Here is a 14458-nt window from a genome sequence, read left to right as displayed (position 1 = left end):
GCTGTTGGGAAGGGCGGGCATGGACGGGCCCGGGCGGTGAGCGGGGCAGAGCGGGGGTCGGGGCAGAGCGGGGGTCGGGGCAGAGCGGGGGTCGGGGCAGAGCGGGGGTCGGGGCAGAGCGGGGGTCGGGGCAGAGCGGGGGTCGGGGAGCCGCAGAGCGGGGCTGCCCCTGCCACCGGAGCTGTGTGGGTGCCGTGATCACGCCCCAGGTGCTTCGCACCCTCCATGATCCCGACTTTTTCTCAGCAGGAATTACGAAGCTCAGATACGGAATTACCGAGGGCCCGACCCTCTGGAGCCGTGGGACAGGTGAGCCTCACCTGGTACGGGGTGCCCCGTCCCTGGCCCGGTGTTGCCCCATCCGTGCCCAGGAGCTGCCCCTTCCCTGGGTCGGAGCTGACTCTGGAATGGTTCCAGGTACCTGCGGTGGGCAGAGGGATGTCTCCCTCTCCAAGAGAAGCAGACCTGCTGGCCCGGGCTCCTGGAGGAGGTGGTGAAGGTGTTCGTGGGCGACAAGAGGTACCATCAGGACCCACGGTTTGTGAGCTACTGCGTCAAGCTGGTGGGTACAGCTGCGGTTTTCTGGGAATTAAATTATTCTAAGTTACTCGCGCGGCAGTTCTGGGACTGCAAAGAGCTTTGGGAGGAGCAGGAGGCCTCAGGAATTCTGATTCTCTGCAGAACAGGTGGATAAGAGAAAAGCAAAAGTGTGTTTTTTAAGCTGTTTAGCTTGGAAAGATTTGCCTTAGCTTCTTATCCTTAGAAAATTATACATTCTTATGATGATAACAAAAAAAATCTAATATTTTTTATTCTGTCTTCAACACCCTTGGATGATTTTGGAAGTGCTGATGGCTTTGTGCATTTATGTCGTGCAGGCAGAGTTCATCTCTTCCCCTTGCCAGTACTTCGAGTACCTGCACGGGCAGGGAATCGGAGCCAAGACCTCGGATTTCTACCTGGCCTGGGCTCAGCTGCTGCTGAAGGAAGGCAACGTGCAGGGAGCAGGAGCTGTGCTCCAGAAAGGGCTCCTCGACCAGGCACAGCCTCGGGAGAACCTGCAGCAGCTCCTCTGGTAACTCTGGGGCCACTTCTACTCATTTACTCAGGATTCACAGTGCTCATAATTAACCACGGGTAGCATGTGATTGATTGTTCTTTTCCTGTGTGCTTATTTTTTGTAAAGGGAGGTTTGAACTTAATAGTGTTTCTTTGCTGTTGAATATTTAATTGGTGCTTTTGGTTGTATATTTAAAAAAATATCCCAAATTGAAGCAAATTCTTGAGCTGAGTCTTGGGGTTAAGCATTTAATTCTTGAAAGCTAAATGCAAAAAACCAAAAGCAAAATGTAATTTAAAACAAACACCCAATTCTGTTCTCCTGCTGCCTCTTGAAGGCTTTTTTAAGTTTTACGGCTGTAAAGATGTCCATATACAGTAAAAATCAGGCTTTTCAGTGTTACATTTCATGGCATGATCGTACAAGCAATTCCAAGATTGCTGGGATGTGGGAAAGGGTTGAGGGATGGGTGATTTCATGGTAATAATTGAGGGGTTTTTTTGCATTTTAGCTCCCTGCAGAGTTATGATCCTCAGAATCCTCCATTGCAAGGTGAGGATAAGGAGTCCTGCTTGATCTGTACCTCCACTAAATGAATTTTTTACCTCAGTGAGTGAGTTTTGTCACTGAAGAAAACAAATTCCCTGTAGAAACCACTTTATTTTCCCTCTTTATGTGAAAAATTCTTCAGGGCAGTGTATTGAAAACAAGTTACTAATTTTCCAGTGTTTGACGTTAATAAAAATCCACAAAGGAGCAAACAATTTTTACTCATTAATGAGTAGAAAATACTTACATTATATTTTCTGTCCCAGATGCTGCTTTTGTAAAACCACTTCAGACTTCTCATGCTGCAAATCAAATGGCTCCTCCAAAAGGTGTTTCAAGTCCTAATCCCTGCAAAAATCAGGTAAATTATGAGTTATTTGACAAAGGTGTTTCACATAGAGTTTAGGTTGGTGAGCTTGGCTGAATAAGGGTAGAGTGAGTGTATCTGGTGTATCTCAAAACTGATACTGAGATTATTCTGCTGCTGTTTTCCTGCAGCAACCATCACATCTCCATAGGAATGTCTTATCTGGGAAGCACTGGGACATACTCAGTGGCCTGACACATTCCCAGAATCACAGGAATAATATTAGCAGTGGATTCTATGCCAGTTGTGCTATTTTAATTGAATTTAATTTTTTGGTGCTTTATTTCCCTGCTTTAGGGTCTGGATACTGCTGATTCTCAATCCTGTGCTGCTGGAAAAGAAGTGTAAGTGGTTGGGTGGTCCTTTTAAAGTCCCACTGTGGGAAAAAGTAGCTCTCTCCTGGGATAAATCTCCCAACCCTGCCCCTTTCCTCCCTTTCCCTCCCAGGAACTATGTGACCTACATCTCCAAGTCCGAGGTTGTGCCAAAGCCGCTGTCAGGTGCCACGGGATGGGAGCAGGTCCCGATGTACGACAAGAACCTGCTCCTGTGCAAGGGCTCTGAGCTGTCCTTTGAAGAGCTGAGGGCCAAGAGATACTTCAGGAAATATGAGCTCCTCAGGAGGCAGCAGGCACTGGGTATCCCCCTTTTTCCAGCTCTCCAAATGGCTTGGTTTCTTGGTTAAACTCATCCCTTGGGCTCCTCTTTCCAATGCCACACTAGTGGTGTCTCTGAGGAGAGAGGAAGCAAAGTGAGCCATCAGCACATCAAATAGGCCATATATATTCACTTAATATCATTGCTTAATCCGTAGAGGAGGAGAAGAAAGACTCTATGAGGAAAAAGGAGTCGGCAGTCCTGGAACTGCAAGCCCTGCAGGAGAAGCTGGACCAGCTCACCCAGCTCTCCAGAAGCCTGGAGGAAACGAGACTGGAACCAGCAGCTGAGCCAAACCAGAGGGTGGTGAGTGGCTTTTGGGATGGACACGACTGCTCTACCTGGGCTTATCCCACAAAATCCAGCCATGCTGTAGGAGCCAGAGTTGGTTGTTAACCCAATCTGGAGGTTGAGGCTGCAATACCAGTGTGGAAATATGGCACAACTTGCAACACCCAGATTTTAAAGGTTTCACCCCAAAGTGTGGTTTTGCTTCTCCACAGTTTAGTTTGATATGCATCTAGAAGTTCTCTTGGGTTCTGGGCATGTGGAAATAACAGGAAAAATGGGAATGGCTGTACTTGTGGGGGAACCTACAGGTTCTGTTACATTCTGATCATGGGGAGCTGGTAGAGAAAATGGGGATGGCTGCATCTGGGGGGAATTTGTGTGTCACAGAACATTTCTTATCCCTAAAGGTGCCCCCATCTGGAAGGCCCAGCACATCTCACATCCCAGGGAACTGGATGGCACCTGCTCTGGAGTTGGATATGCCAAAATCCCAAGCTCTGGTGCCTGAGCAGCCCCAATTCCAGGCACCACCAGCAACCGCTCCCACCCTGCAGCCAGCAAAGCTCCTCAGCAGCCACATCCCAGCCGCCTCCCCCTGGGAAGCACCGGAGGAGAAGGACCCAGCTGGAGCTCGGGCAGAGCTTGGGGAGCTCCAGAACAGTTTGCTGCACCCTCCCTTCAGTGCTGCTCCAGCTCAGGAATGGGCTCGCCCCGACTCGGCTCTGCCTCGGAGTACAGGAGAACTGTGAGTGTGAACAGGCTCCTCCTCTGCAGTTGTATCGTATGGGTCCACACTGAGAATTAGCTAAAAATAAGCTTTTCTTCCCCTTCTGGAAAAAAAGAAGTGACCTGAAACCACTATTTATTAAACTCAGATCAAACTTGTTCCTCATGTCCACTTTAATTCCTTCTATCTTGTGGTTTAATTGCAGTAAGAGGAAATTTGATGTGTAATGCCTGGCTGGCCCTGGCATGCCTGGAATAAACCCCAGGAAATGCTTTGCTCCTGCAGATCCCACTCCAAGGTCTCCAGAGAAAGATAAAAAGTGCTAGTATTTCTCTCCTGCACTTTTGCTATGGGACTTGGCCACAAACTGGGGAGGGGGGGTGGGGGTGGTGGCAGGGCGGGCACAGAGGGAGAAACCCAGGCTGGCAAAGCAAGGGTGGCTCAGTGGACTTGGCCAAGGTGGGAACAGTAATTCTCTCATATTCTGGAACTCCTTGGAGGCAAACTGTGTCCAAGGAGAGCTTTTAATGCATTTTAACCTTTTTAAAAGACTCTGTTCCCTCCCAGGTTATTGGCAGCTATAGGAGAAATTTTCCAGGGTGATCTTTATTAAAGGACCTCTCACTTCATTGAGATAAGGATTTAAATGGGATCTAAATAGGGATCTAAATAGCTTTTATTCCATGGTAATGATGTGACTCTTTCTTCTGAAGGTACCCTAACAAGGGATCCACTGGATTAACTCCTGTGGATGTGAAGGAAGGTAAGGAACCTTTGGATGGAGACTGATGCCATTGGTGTGGCTGTTCTCAGCTGGGAATCATTAACTGCGTGTGGACACCAGTATCAACCCTGGCAAAGCTTCTTGACTTCCCAAACTCATCCCTGCATGTCTCTCTATCCTTTCCATGGAACGTGGATTCAGTCCCTGTTCCTATGTTCTGAGCTGTTCCTTTTGGAGCATGGTTGGGAATCACTGTTTGTCCTCGCTGGCTCCCTGCTTCACTTTCTGTGTTGCGTTAGAGCATTCCTGGGAATTGCAGATAAATTCCTTGGAAGTCGCCCAGCTGTCCCCTCTTGCCCTCCAGGGCAGCCTTCCTGCCACACAAATCTCTGAACAAGCCAAAATCTCTCCCCACATTCTGTGTCGCTGCTGCTCCTTTTGTTTACTTCCCTCACAAATGTTTTGCTGGAATGCTCATAAACAATCCTAGGCTCCTTCAGGAATGATCTTGGCATTGTGTTTTCCAGCCTCCAGAGCAGGGAATTCCTCCTTTGCTTGTGGAAATGCTTCCCAGGCCACCCCCAACACCTCGCTGGGAGGAGCAATGGGGACGACAACGCCCTTCAAGGTGCAGCCATCACCCACGGTCCACACGAAGGAAGCCTTGGGTAAGGTCTGGAATGAACTTCCCCTGGAGTCAGTGGGATCTCCCCTGGAAATGTTAGTGGAGCCTTTTCTAGCCAAGGGAGCTGTTCAGGGATGGGCATGTGCATCATTCAAAGAGGAAAATAACATTAAATCATTAATTGTCTGTGGGGATTGTCTGAGTGACCCAAAACTTCTCACCAGAAACTGATATTTTAACAACATCCCAGCAGCCACATTCCCATCAATTCTTGGATAAATCACTGCCAGGCTTCTTTGGGAGTGTGTTGTCTGAGCTGCTTTTTTTAGGGAATACTGTTTGGGAGGTGAAGACCTAAACCACATTAATTTGGAAGTTCACAGTCAGCTCTGCTTGATGCTGAGCTGAATAAAAATGACATAATAAACCCAAAAAGTCTTTGGCATTCATTAGTCCTACAAATATCTAAGTTTTTCAAAAATCTGAGAAATTAAAGGAGAATTTGCTCTCTTAGTAAACTTGGAATCTCCCCTTGGATAGGAAGTAAACAGGGCCACGACCAAGTGTTTGTTGGCCAAATTGGCCCTTGCGGTGTCTGTTCAGTTGTCTGAGGTGTTTAAATGTAAGAGGGAGGAATAATTGGTTATTGACTGCTGATAAATTATAACAATATTATTAATTGGCATTTAAGGCTGTTAGAGTTAATTGGCATTTGATTTGACTACTACACAATGGAAGAATCTCTGAAAATTTCTTTCTCTGGGAGTGTTATTCCTTTATTATTTTTATTCTTTCTTAGGCGTTCTCATGGATATGTTCCAAACACCCTTCTTGCCTGAGCCATCTGCCCTGGAAGACAGTGAGGAACAATTTGAAGCCTTTTGCAGAAAAGGTTGTGTGTGCTCTTTTATTTTCCCAGTCCATGCAATTCCATCCTTTATTTCCCACTGACACCTCCCACCAGTCCTTGCTGTAAGAGTGGAGCCAGTCTGAAACCCAGGGGCTTTACAAGAGTGAGCAGAGAGAGATTTCGCATCTGGGGTTGAGCTGGAAAAATCTTTCCAAGAGTTTGTAGGAAAGGTGATTGGAGTGGGAATTCTGCAGGTGCAGCTGGATGGAGCCCTGAGCATCACATGCCTATAGAGGGAGGAGAATGTGGCTGTGTAAATAATCTTTGTTGGGTGAAGATAACAGTGGGTTATCTTTTATTTTCAGAGCCAGGTGGATGTTTGAAAACTAACATTGTTGTCCCTGTTACTCCTGCATTTGCCATCTTTGAGGATGAGGAGGAAAAGGAAAACAGCAGGTAAGGAGGGAAAAAGGAGCAGCTGAGCTCAGTTCCTTAAAAGTCATGGAAAAAATTGATCCCATTCCATGGGACTTTGCTGTCATGTGCCAGCACTGGCTTGGATACAACTGATGGTAGCTGCCTAGAATGGCATGAGAAAAGCAGGAATTGATGCTCTGGGATTGCACAACTCACCTGTTTGGACAGTGCTTGGGAGGCTTCATTCTGTGGAGAATTTGGGGATAACTTGAGCTGCTGCAGCTTCTCTGAGTTGCTGCAAATGGGGCTCTTAAAATAAAATTAAAAATTCAAGTTACAACAAACTAACCTTTGTTGTGACCAGTGTGCCTGGGAAAGCTCCTTGGGAAAAGCTGTTCTATACTTTTTGAATCATTTTTCAGGATCCCACAGCACAAGAACAAACCAGAAGAGCCCAGAACTTTTGGAGAAAAGTTGACCGACTGTGCAGCAGAAGTGAGTGGTGATCCTGGAGGGACTGGCCTTGGAAGTGGCTTATACACTTAAGAGGGTTACCGGAGTGGGTGGATTCACCTCTGCTCTATCCTAATCCCATAATATTCCTAGGAATGATGCCTAGCTAAAGGCTGGATACCTTTTCCCATTTCCTGCCAACAGGATGAGCTTTTCTGATTGTTGGTTGACATAAAACTGATGGAGAATTCCACCTCTCAAATGTGTGGAAGTGGCATCAGTTCAGGAGAGGAGACATTTCATCTTCCAGCAGCCACCTCACAGCTTCCATAGCCAAGGAGGTGGATAAAACTTGGATAGAAGAGACCCCCTTCCCATGGGATTGGCTTTTCCAGGCTCTATGGCTATTTCTGGTGATCTGGCATTTTGCTGTGGCTTTGACTATTACCAACATTCAGACCTAGTCTAAAATGATGGAAACATGGGATTTTGTTTATATTTCAGGATAATTCTGAAGGTTTAATTTTAAATCTTGATTTTTTTTCCTGCCTAGGAAGAAACAGGGACCACAGAATTCCTGCGGGATGATTACACAGTGTGGAATGGCCCCTGCAGCAACAAAGCCCTGGCTCCCAGTCCAGACAACACCAGGGATTTTGCCCGAGCTGCCCAGCTCATGTCCACACCCTTTAATTACCTGGCAGCTCCTTCCCAGCCCCCTTTGGAGGACAGAGGTAAAATAAGGAATATTTTGGGTGGAAAACATTGAATTTGGTGCCTCATGACTCCATTTCTGCCCAAATCCCATCCAGGTGTGGCTCCCACTGCTGCCACTTCCAAGTCCACATTCCCTGTGGAACAGCAGCTCATCAGCTCTCCGAGGATTTTTAACTGGGATAAGAGGAGAGAGGAGGTGGTGAGGGACAAGAGAGGCCTTGTGTGTCCAGCTGCTGCTGTGAACCATTTCAAGGGGTTGGGAATATCCAAACATGGGCTGAATCCCATCTGGGAGCACCTTTATGCTGCTCTGCCCCTTTTAAATCTTGGAATCTGCTCCTTGGAGAAATCCAGCTGTTATTTTAACTTGGTTATTTGAAATGAGGCTTTGTTGAATTCCAGTTTTTGTGGCAGCAGCTTTCAGAGCTGCTGGGTAAGAAATATTCCAATTATTCCTGCTTTTGGGGAAATAAACATTGATTTGTTCTTATTCTTGCTCCTTTTGTTCAGCCTGTAAGGAAAATTTACCCCAAATGGATTTGGAATTCTCTGGAGAGCTACACAAGCAGCCAAAGCCCAAGAAGTTAAGGTATGCTGCTCCAATGTAAGTGTTCCAAGGTTTTCCACTGTATCAGTCTGGCTCTGCCCAACACTCATCCCAGCACTCTGGGGGTAAATGGACCTGGGTTTGGTGACCATGGCCCAAAAATCCTTCCAAGATGTAAGTTTTGCCCCGTTGAAATGAAAAACTAACTGGCCAAAAAAACGACTGTTTTCTTCTCTTGGTGAACTGGAGAATTAGTAGGGAATGGGTAAAGTGACTTGACCAAATCTAATTTTCCTAAGAAAATTCCATTTTATTTGCCTCCCTGTTTGCCACAGTGGCATTTGACACATTTTTGCTCCCTGAAGGTGCCAAACCACCAAGGCAGAAGGTTAATAATATAATACTATTATAACATAATTAATAATATTTTTCTTAAATCCATAGCCCTGTTCTTGAACATGTCCCAGAACAGAGAGGGCTGCATGGTAACATCCTGAAACGAGGGACTGCAGTCCGGGGAATTGCTGTAGCTGCTTCTCAACAACTGCATGAGCAGACAGCTCAAAGCAGAACTGGACATTCCTCCTCTCTTGGGGTGGATAGAACTTCCCAGGAAAAGCTGTGTGGAGATGGACAGGACAGAACCTGGAGCGGGAGACCTGCAGGTACACAGCATTCCCTGGTTTTCTTCCCTGGATTCCAAGGGCAGTGCTTTGTGCACTGGAGGGAGCAAGTCCATGAATCCTGCGAGGAGGTCACTGCTCACCTGCGAGAGATGTGTGGAGGGATGAGTGTGGGTTGTACCTGGAATGCACATTGCCGTGGATACTCCAGAGTGCAGGAATACTTTGAATCCTGACAGGTTCTGGGCTCACTGAGGCTCAAACACTTTGCAAAACTCTGGATTTCTGGGCAGGTGCAAAAGCTGGAGTGTCAAAATCAAGGAATGCTTCACATATCCTTATCCCTCCTGGGGTTTTTGGTTTATTATTTTCTTTAAATTAGTGATGCTCATTCAAACCCAAGCTGGTGTTACCTCCTTGGAACGGCACCCAGGGCTTAAACACTTCTCTTTTTCCCATGAAGTCCTTATTGAGAATCCTTGGGACAAGGAATTGATTGGCAAATTCTTGTCAGAGCTTCCAAAACCGCTCCACACCTACGCCAGCTACTTTGAGTGGAAATCTCCTCTTCCATTCATCAACCTGAAGGCTGAACTCTCACTGGGTAAGAGCTCCTTCGAACTTATCATTGCCAAGCATTTCTTTAAGCTTTTTCTAGAAAGACTTTTCGGAAGTATGTGGGAATTCAGCTTCCTTGTGTGTGTATCTGCAGATGATTGCAGCATCAGGTTGGGAATTAGCCTGGGGTTGGTTGGTTTGTTTTGTAGCATGAGCCTTTAATGAGGCATTTTTCCCTGTTCTCCTGTAAACTGGGCCACAGTTCTCCAGCTTTGTGTGGAACAGCAGCGGGCCCATGTCAACAAAAGCTGTAGGACGGGGATTACAACATCCTTGTGGGACTTAAACATTACTATTTACTTTTCAGGGTATGCCCTTTGGAATTTGACTGCTTCCAGGGGGTCAAGCAAAAATAGAAACGCTGGGGTCAAGTGTGTGGCACATCCGGCACTCCTGCTGTCTCCTATTCCTAGCAGGAAGAGATTTATAGGGAAAGACTTGATCTAGGATTAAATAATTCGTATGGGCTGCTGCTTTTCTCTTTTTTCTCCTGTTTTTCTTCTGCGGAGTTGGCAAGCAGGATGTAATGTTAATCTTTTAAAGGTTCCAGCTCATTCCATGTGGACTGCTTGGTTGGAGAAGGAGCTTTTGCCCAAGTCTATCAAGCTTCCATCCTGGATGCCAGTAACCCTCGGAATAATCAGAAAGTGATATTCAAGGTCAGTGGTGTTGGGCCACAGCAGCTCTCCTGCAATAATTCTGAAGTCTGACCCTCCCACTGGGTGGATTCACACACTCCTTGGCCTTTCCTCATCATATCTGCCTCTGAGACCTTTTAGTGGATCTTCTGACATTTAGTCCTTCAGGAAAAACTACAGCCCTTCTTTAACCCTTGAAGTGAAACTTTTTCAGGACAGGAAGGTGATTTATGCTTTTTTTTGGAGCATCAGGGATTCACAAGGAGTGTGCGGAATTGCTGGCATGGGATTGAAGTCTTGATTTGAAAGGATTAATCATGGAGTTTATCAGCTGAGGTTAATTATTGTGAGGGTGGGGAGGCCCTGGCACATGTTGCCCAGAGAAGCTGTGGCTGCCCCTGGATCCCTGGAAGTGTCCGAGGTCAGGATGGTGGGATAGTGGAAAGTGTCCTATGGCGGAGGATGGAAGATGGAACTGGATTATCTTTCAATTCCCTCCCAAACCAAACCATTCTGGGATGAGTTCAAGAGGGAAAATGCCTGATCTGCCGTTAAAAACCAACAACAAAACCCAACCTGAGAGGAACTTCAGCTTTTACTGCTCCCAGATTTTCATAGGAAATCCCCTTCTTTCTTCCAGGTCCAGAAACCTGCCAACCCTTGGGAGTTCTACATTGCAACCCAGCTGCTGGAGAGGCTGAGCCCCAGCGTGCGCCACCTCTACATCCACTTCTATTCTGCCCATTTCTTCCCCAACGGCAGCATTCTGGTGGGGGAGCTCCACAACTACGGAACGCTGCTCGTGAGTGCCACCAGTTTCTGCTCTGGAGCGTCTCCGCTCTTTCGGAGCGTTTCCTCCACTTAATTTACTTTCTTTGGGAATATGTTGTTCCTTAATCCATCCTGTGTGTCCCTGGCTTCCAGAATGCCATCAACATTTACAAGAAGCTCCCAGAGAAAGTGATGCCCCAAGCCCTTGTCATCTACTTTGCTGTCAAAATCCTTCACATGATGGAGGAGTTGCACAGCTGCAAAATCATCCACGGGGACATCAAACCTGACAATTTCATCCTGGGAGAGAGGCAAGTGTCTCTGTTGTCACCAGATGTTACCATATGGGAGCCTGGAGACACTGAGGCTGTTGTTTCTTGTCCTGGTTGAAGGTTCCTGGACAATGACACATGTGACATTGATGGGCTCTGCCATGGCCTGACCCTCATTGACCTGGGCCAGAGCATCGACATGAAGCTCTTCCCTGAGGGAACAGCCTTCACTGCCAGGTGTGAAACATCTGGATTCCAGTGCGTGGAAATGCTGACAAACAAACCATGGAACTACCAGGTAAGGGGCAGCCTGGAATCTCAGAGCTTCCTGCACACCAAACAATTAGACTACTGGAGTTGTAGCCTCTTGCATGGCCTCTCCCCCTCCATGGGGTGTTTTCAGCTCATTGTTAGTGCTCTGGGTGTGTTTTTTACACAAAACTGGTGTGGTTTTGGTTTAGACAGACTACTTCGGCATCGCGGCCACCGTGTACTGCATGCTCTTTGGGACATACATGCGCCTCAAGGACGACAATGGGGTCTGGAAGCCTGAGGGAACCTTCAGAAGGTGGGTGTCCAAAATATTCCCCAAATCTTTGCCTAAATTTCCTAGAAACCCATGTTAGTACCACACCGCTCTGAGGTCGGGTTCTGTCACAGCTGTTCTAACTGGGAACAGAGTAAAAATCAGTATCTTAGCAGCTGGATTTAGTGCTTTTTTGTCCCTTTTTGCAGGCTTCCCAATGCTGAGCTGTGGAAGGAGTTCTTTGAGAGCTTGCTGAATATTCCCAGCTGCCACAACCTGCCTTCCCTCGGAGTCCTGCGCCAGAAGCTCAAGGATTTATTTTGCAGGTCCTATGCGAAGGAAATCAAGTTCCTTCGGAACAGACTCGTTGTGTTGCTCATCGAGCACAAACGCTCACGGAAATAAGGGTTGAGTTTGCACAGTTTCCAAGGATTTGGGGGTTTTATGGATGTGGAATCTTTTTGTAATAACTTGGTTTTAAATAATAAACCGGTTTGGGGTTGACTTCAGCATCTTTCTGTGCTTTTTTAGGGGGGGTAATATGCTAAATCGAGTTGTTAATTGGTTTGGGAGGCAATGGGTGTGCTTGGATTGGGGTCTTCCTGCCCTACCTCTCCTCAGAAATTTCCAGGATGGAGGAAATGGAGGTTTGCAGGTCAGATTTAAGCTGGACAGGATTGAACCCACTCTTGGCACCTCCCGTTCTTACCTCTCCCTACACCATTATTCAAGCTCAGGGGGACCCAGAAGACAAATGTCTCTCGTTTGCCTGTAATGGCAGAACGTGGGGGGCAAAAAAGTGTTTCTTTAAAAAGGAATATTTTAGCAGCATAACCCCCTCGAGGGAGGAGAGGGCATTAATTTGATTTTCGCATCTCCCCACAGGAGGGAGACAACAGCCTTTCCTATTCTCCCTCCTTCTGCGTGTTTCAGGGGTGTTTTTCCTCCACTTAAATTGTTCATCTGGAAAGCCACAGTGAGCGCCTGGTACAGCCTGGGATAGTCAGGAAGAGCTGGGATGCTGGGATGTATTGGTTCTCCTAGGGTTTTCTGTTCTCCCTGCAGCTGGGGCTCCTCTCCCTGCCCTGATGGCAGAACTTCTTGGTTCCTTCCCCTTGGAAGCAGCCTGCTTCCCGTGGCACATGGAAAAGCTTTGACCCGAAGCAGCTAGTTCCTGACTCAGCTGGTGTCAGTTGCACCAGCAGGCAGATCAGCCACCTTGGAGCTGGTGGAAATATAAACATTGGATGCTGGGGTGGCTTTTTTGTTCCCTTTCTCCCCTTAGTTGCATTTTTTTTATGAGCTGGGCCGAAGCCAACTGTCCTCCAGCCAGGCCAAAATTTCTGACAGGCTTAAGTTTTCAGATCTATATTGTAAATTATATGTTTTTAGTTCCTCATATAATGCAGAGGGACATGTGGAGAAGCACTTTTCAGAGCATTATGAGCATTATGGAGCTTTTAGCTGCAGCTTTGCCCTTAAAAAATGCTGCTGTTTTACATTAAACACCCTTAAAAACAGCCTCCTGCTCCTGCCCCTGTCCCACCATCATCCCATGCAAAGCAAGGAGGAGAAGGGTTAAAACTACCCTATGAGGGGTAAAAATGGATCAGTGGAGTAATGATGTGGGGTGGAGGTTCTGCTGTTGTACTTGATTTACACTAAGCTGTTTCAAAAATCAGGAGTGAAGCCCGGGGCCCAGCTGGCAGGGTGATATTTCCTCCCCGGCACGCGCCGGCTCAACGCCGCTCAAGATCTCGAGGTATCCCCAGAGTCGCCCTTTAGAGATAACTCATCTTGGGGCCTCCACCACCCACACGGAGAGGAGAGATTTCCTGGCGCGTGGGTGGGTGGCTCTGCCTTTTCTTCTGCAGAAAACCCAGCTTTACTCATTTTTCACCCTCTGCCATTGAGCCGGGGCCCCCCCCGGGGTCTGGGGCTCTCTCCAAGCTTCTCCATCCCTTGCTGGTGGTGGCCCATCACCACTCACCTTTCTGCTGCCATCTCCCTGCAATTCCTGACCAAATTTCCTACTTATGGCTTTGAAGGCATTAACAAGGATAAAGTGTGAGGTTGTTGAAAGCTGCAGCCACCTCAGTAATTAGTCAGGCACACACTAATGAAGCAGCCCTTCCTTGGGGTCACCCACGGGCGATGTCACTTGCCCCATTAGGAACAATAAATTTAAATATACATTAACAGATCTCAAATTCACTGGTGGCTGCAGGGAATCCAAGTGGTACCCTCTGCCCAGCCCAGGGACCATTCGGGTGGACAATGGGACCATTCTCGTTGCTTGATTCATCACCATGTCAGTCGCTGCTGTGGATGTGTGGAGAGAGAGTAGTGACACCCCCAGAGAGGGTTTGGGGGTTTCTTTAACTAAAATAAGCATCTATTTAACAAAACCCACCTGTTCCTTTATCTACCCAACCTTTGCTGTTCAAGCACCCCCACGCTGATGACAAAGGGTTTGATTTTGGGTTGGTGTTTGAAATCGGGAGTACAGCAAAGGTCAGGCTCCAAGCCTGACTGAGACAAAGCCTCATGCTTGAGGCTCAAACCTGATTTTATCTGGCAGCATGAGTGAAGTAACATTTATCATGATGGTTGGAGGAGAAGGAGAACAAGGTGTCATTTTTTTCCGTTGGTGCTTTGTTCGGGTCAGAATGGGTTTGGTGAGCACCTGCTGGGCGGGGAGGTTTTCCCTGGGGGGTTTTATGGCACTGTGAGGAGTCTGTTCCCTCCAGCTAGGCCCCATCTCCTTTGCTCCAACCTCCTCACTGCCCACTTCCCAGCAGCAGGGACAACCTGCTGGGATTGAACTAGACTCCATGATCTGGGAGGACTTTTCCAGCCTAGGTGATTCTTTTGATGGCATAGGGGGAAGACTGGGTGGGAGATGCCACTGCTGGAGTGCTGCAGCAGCATGGGATCCCCCCCATCCTCCTCCATCCCTCTCCTTTCTCCCTCCTCATCTTCATGTGGGACATGGGAAAGTTCCTTCCAAAGGGATGCCAGTGGGC

General features: G+C 47.6%; 1 protein-coding gene across 1 annotated transcript; it reads left to right on the top strand.

The window, feature by feature from the left end:
* Positions 1 to 2: 2 nt before the first annotated feature.
* Positions 3 to 11925, top strand: BUB1 (BUB1 mitotic checkpoint serine/threonine kinase). The gene is made up of 25 exons (XM_063391334.1): positions 3 to 36; positions 250 to 309; positions 418 to 562; positions 879 to 1075; positions 1572 to 1612; positions 1876 to 1970; positions 2274 to 2320; positions 2424 to 2614; positions 2791 to 2939; positions 3332 to 3669; positions 4365 to 4414; positions 4903 to 5043; positions 5800 to 5892; positions 6216 to 6306; positions 6690 to 6762; positions 7274 to 7454; positions 7948 to 8026; positions 8429 to 8649; positions 9071 to 9211; positions 9769 to 9884; positions 10504 to 10665; positions 10788 to 10945; positions 11027 to 11204; positions 11368 to 11474; positions 11642 to 11925. Exons 1-25 carry the CDS (start codon positions 20 to 22, stop codon positions 11835 to 11837), a joined length of 3267 nt encoding a protein of 1088 aa, XP_063247404.1. The 5' UTR covers positions 3 to 19; the 3' UTR covers positions 11838 to 11925.
* Positions 11926 to 14458: the final 2533 nt, after the last annotated feature.

Source organism: Prinia subflava, chromosome 2, assembly GCF_021018805.1.
Source record: "Prinia subflava isolate CZ2003 ecotype Zambia chromosome 2, Cam_Psub_1.2, whole genome shotgun sequence".
In the NCBI taxonomy this organism is placed as follows: domain Eukaryota; kingdom Metazoa; phylum Chordata; class Aves; order Passeriformes; family Cisticolidae; genus Prinia; species Prinia subflava.
Note: the sequence above shows the minus strand (reverse complement) of the source record. Positions and strands in the feature narration are given on the sequence as shown.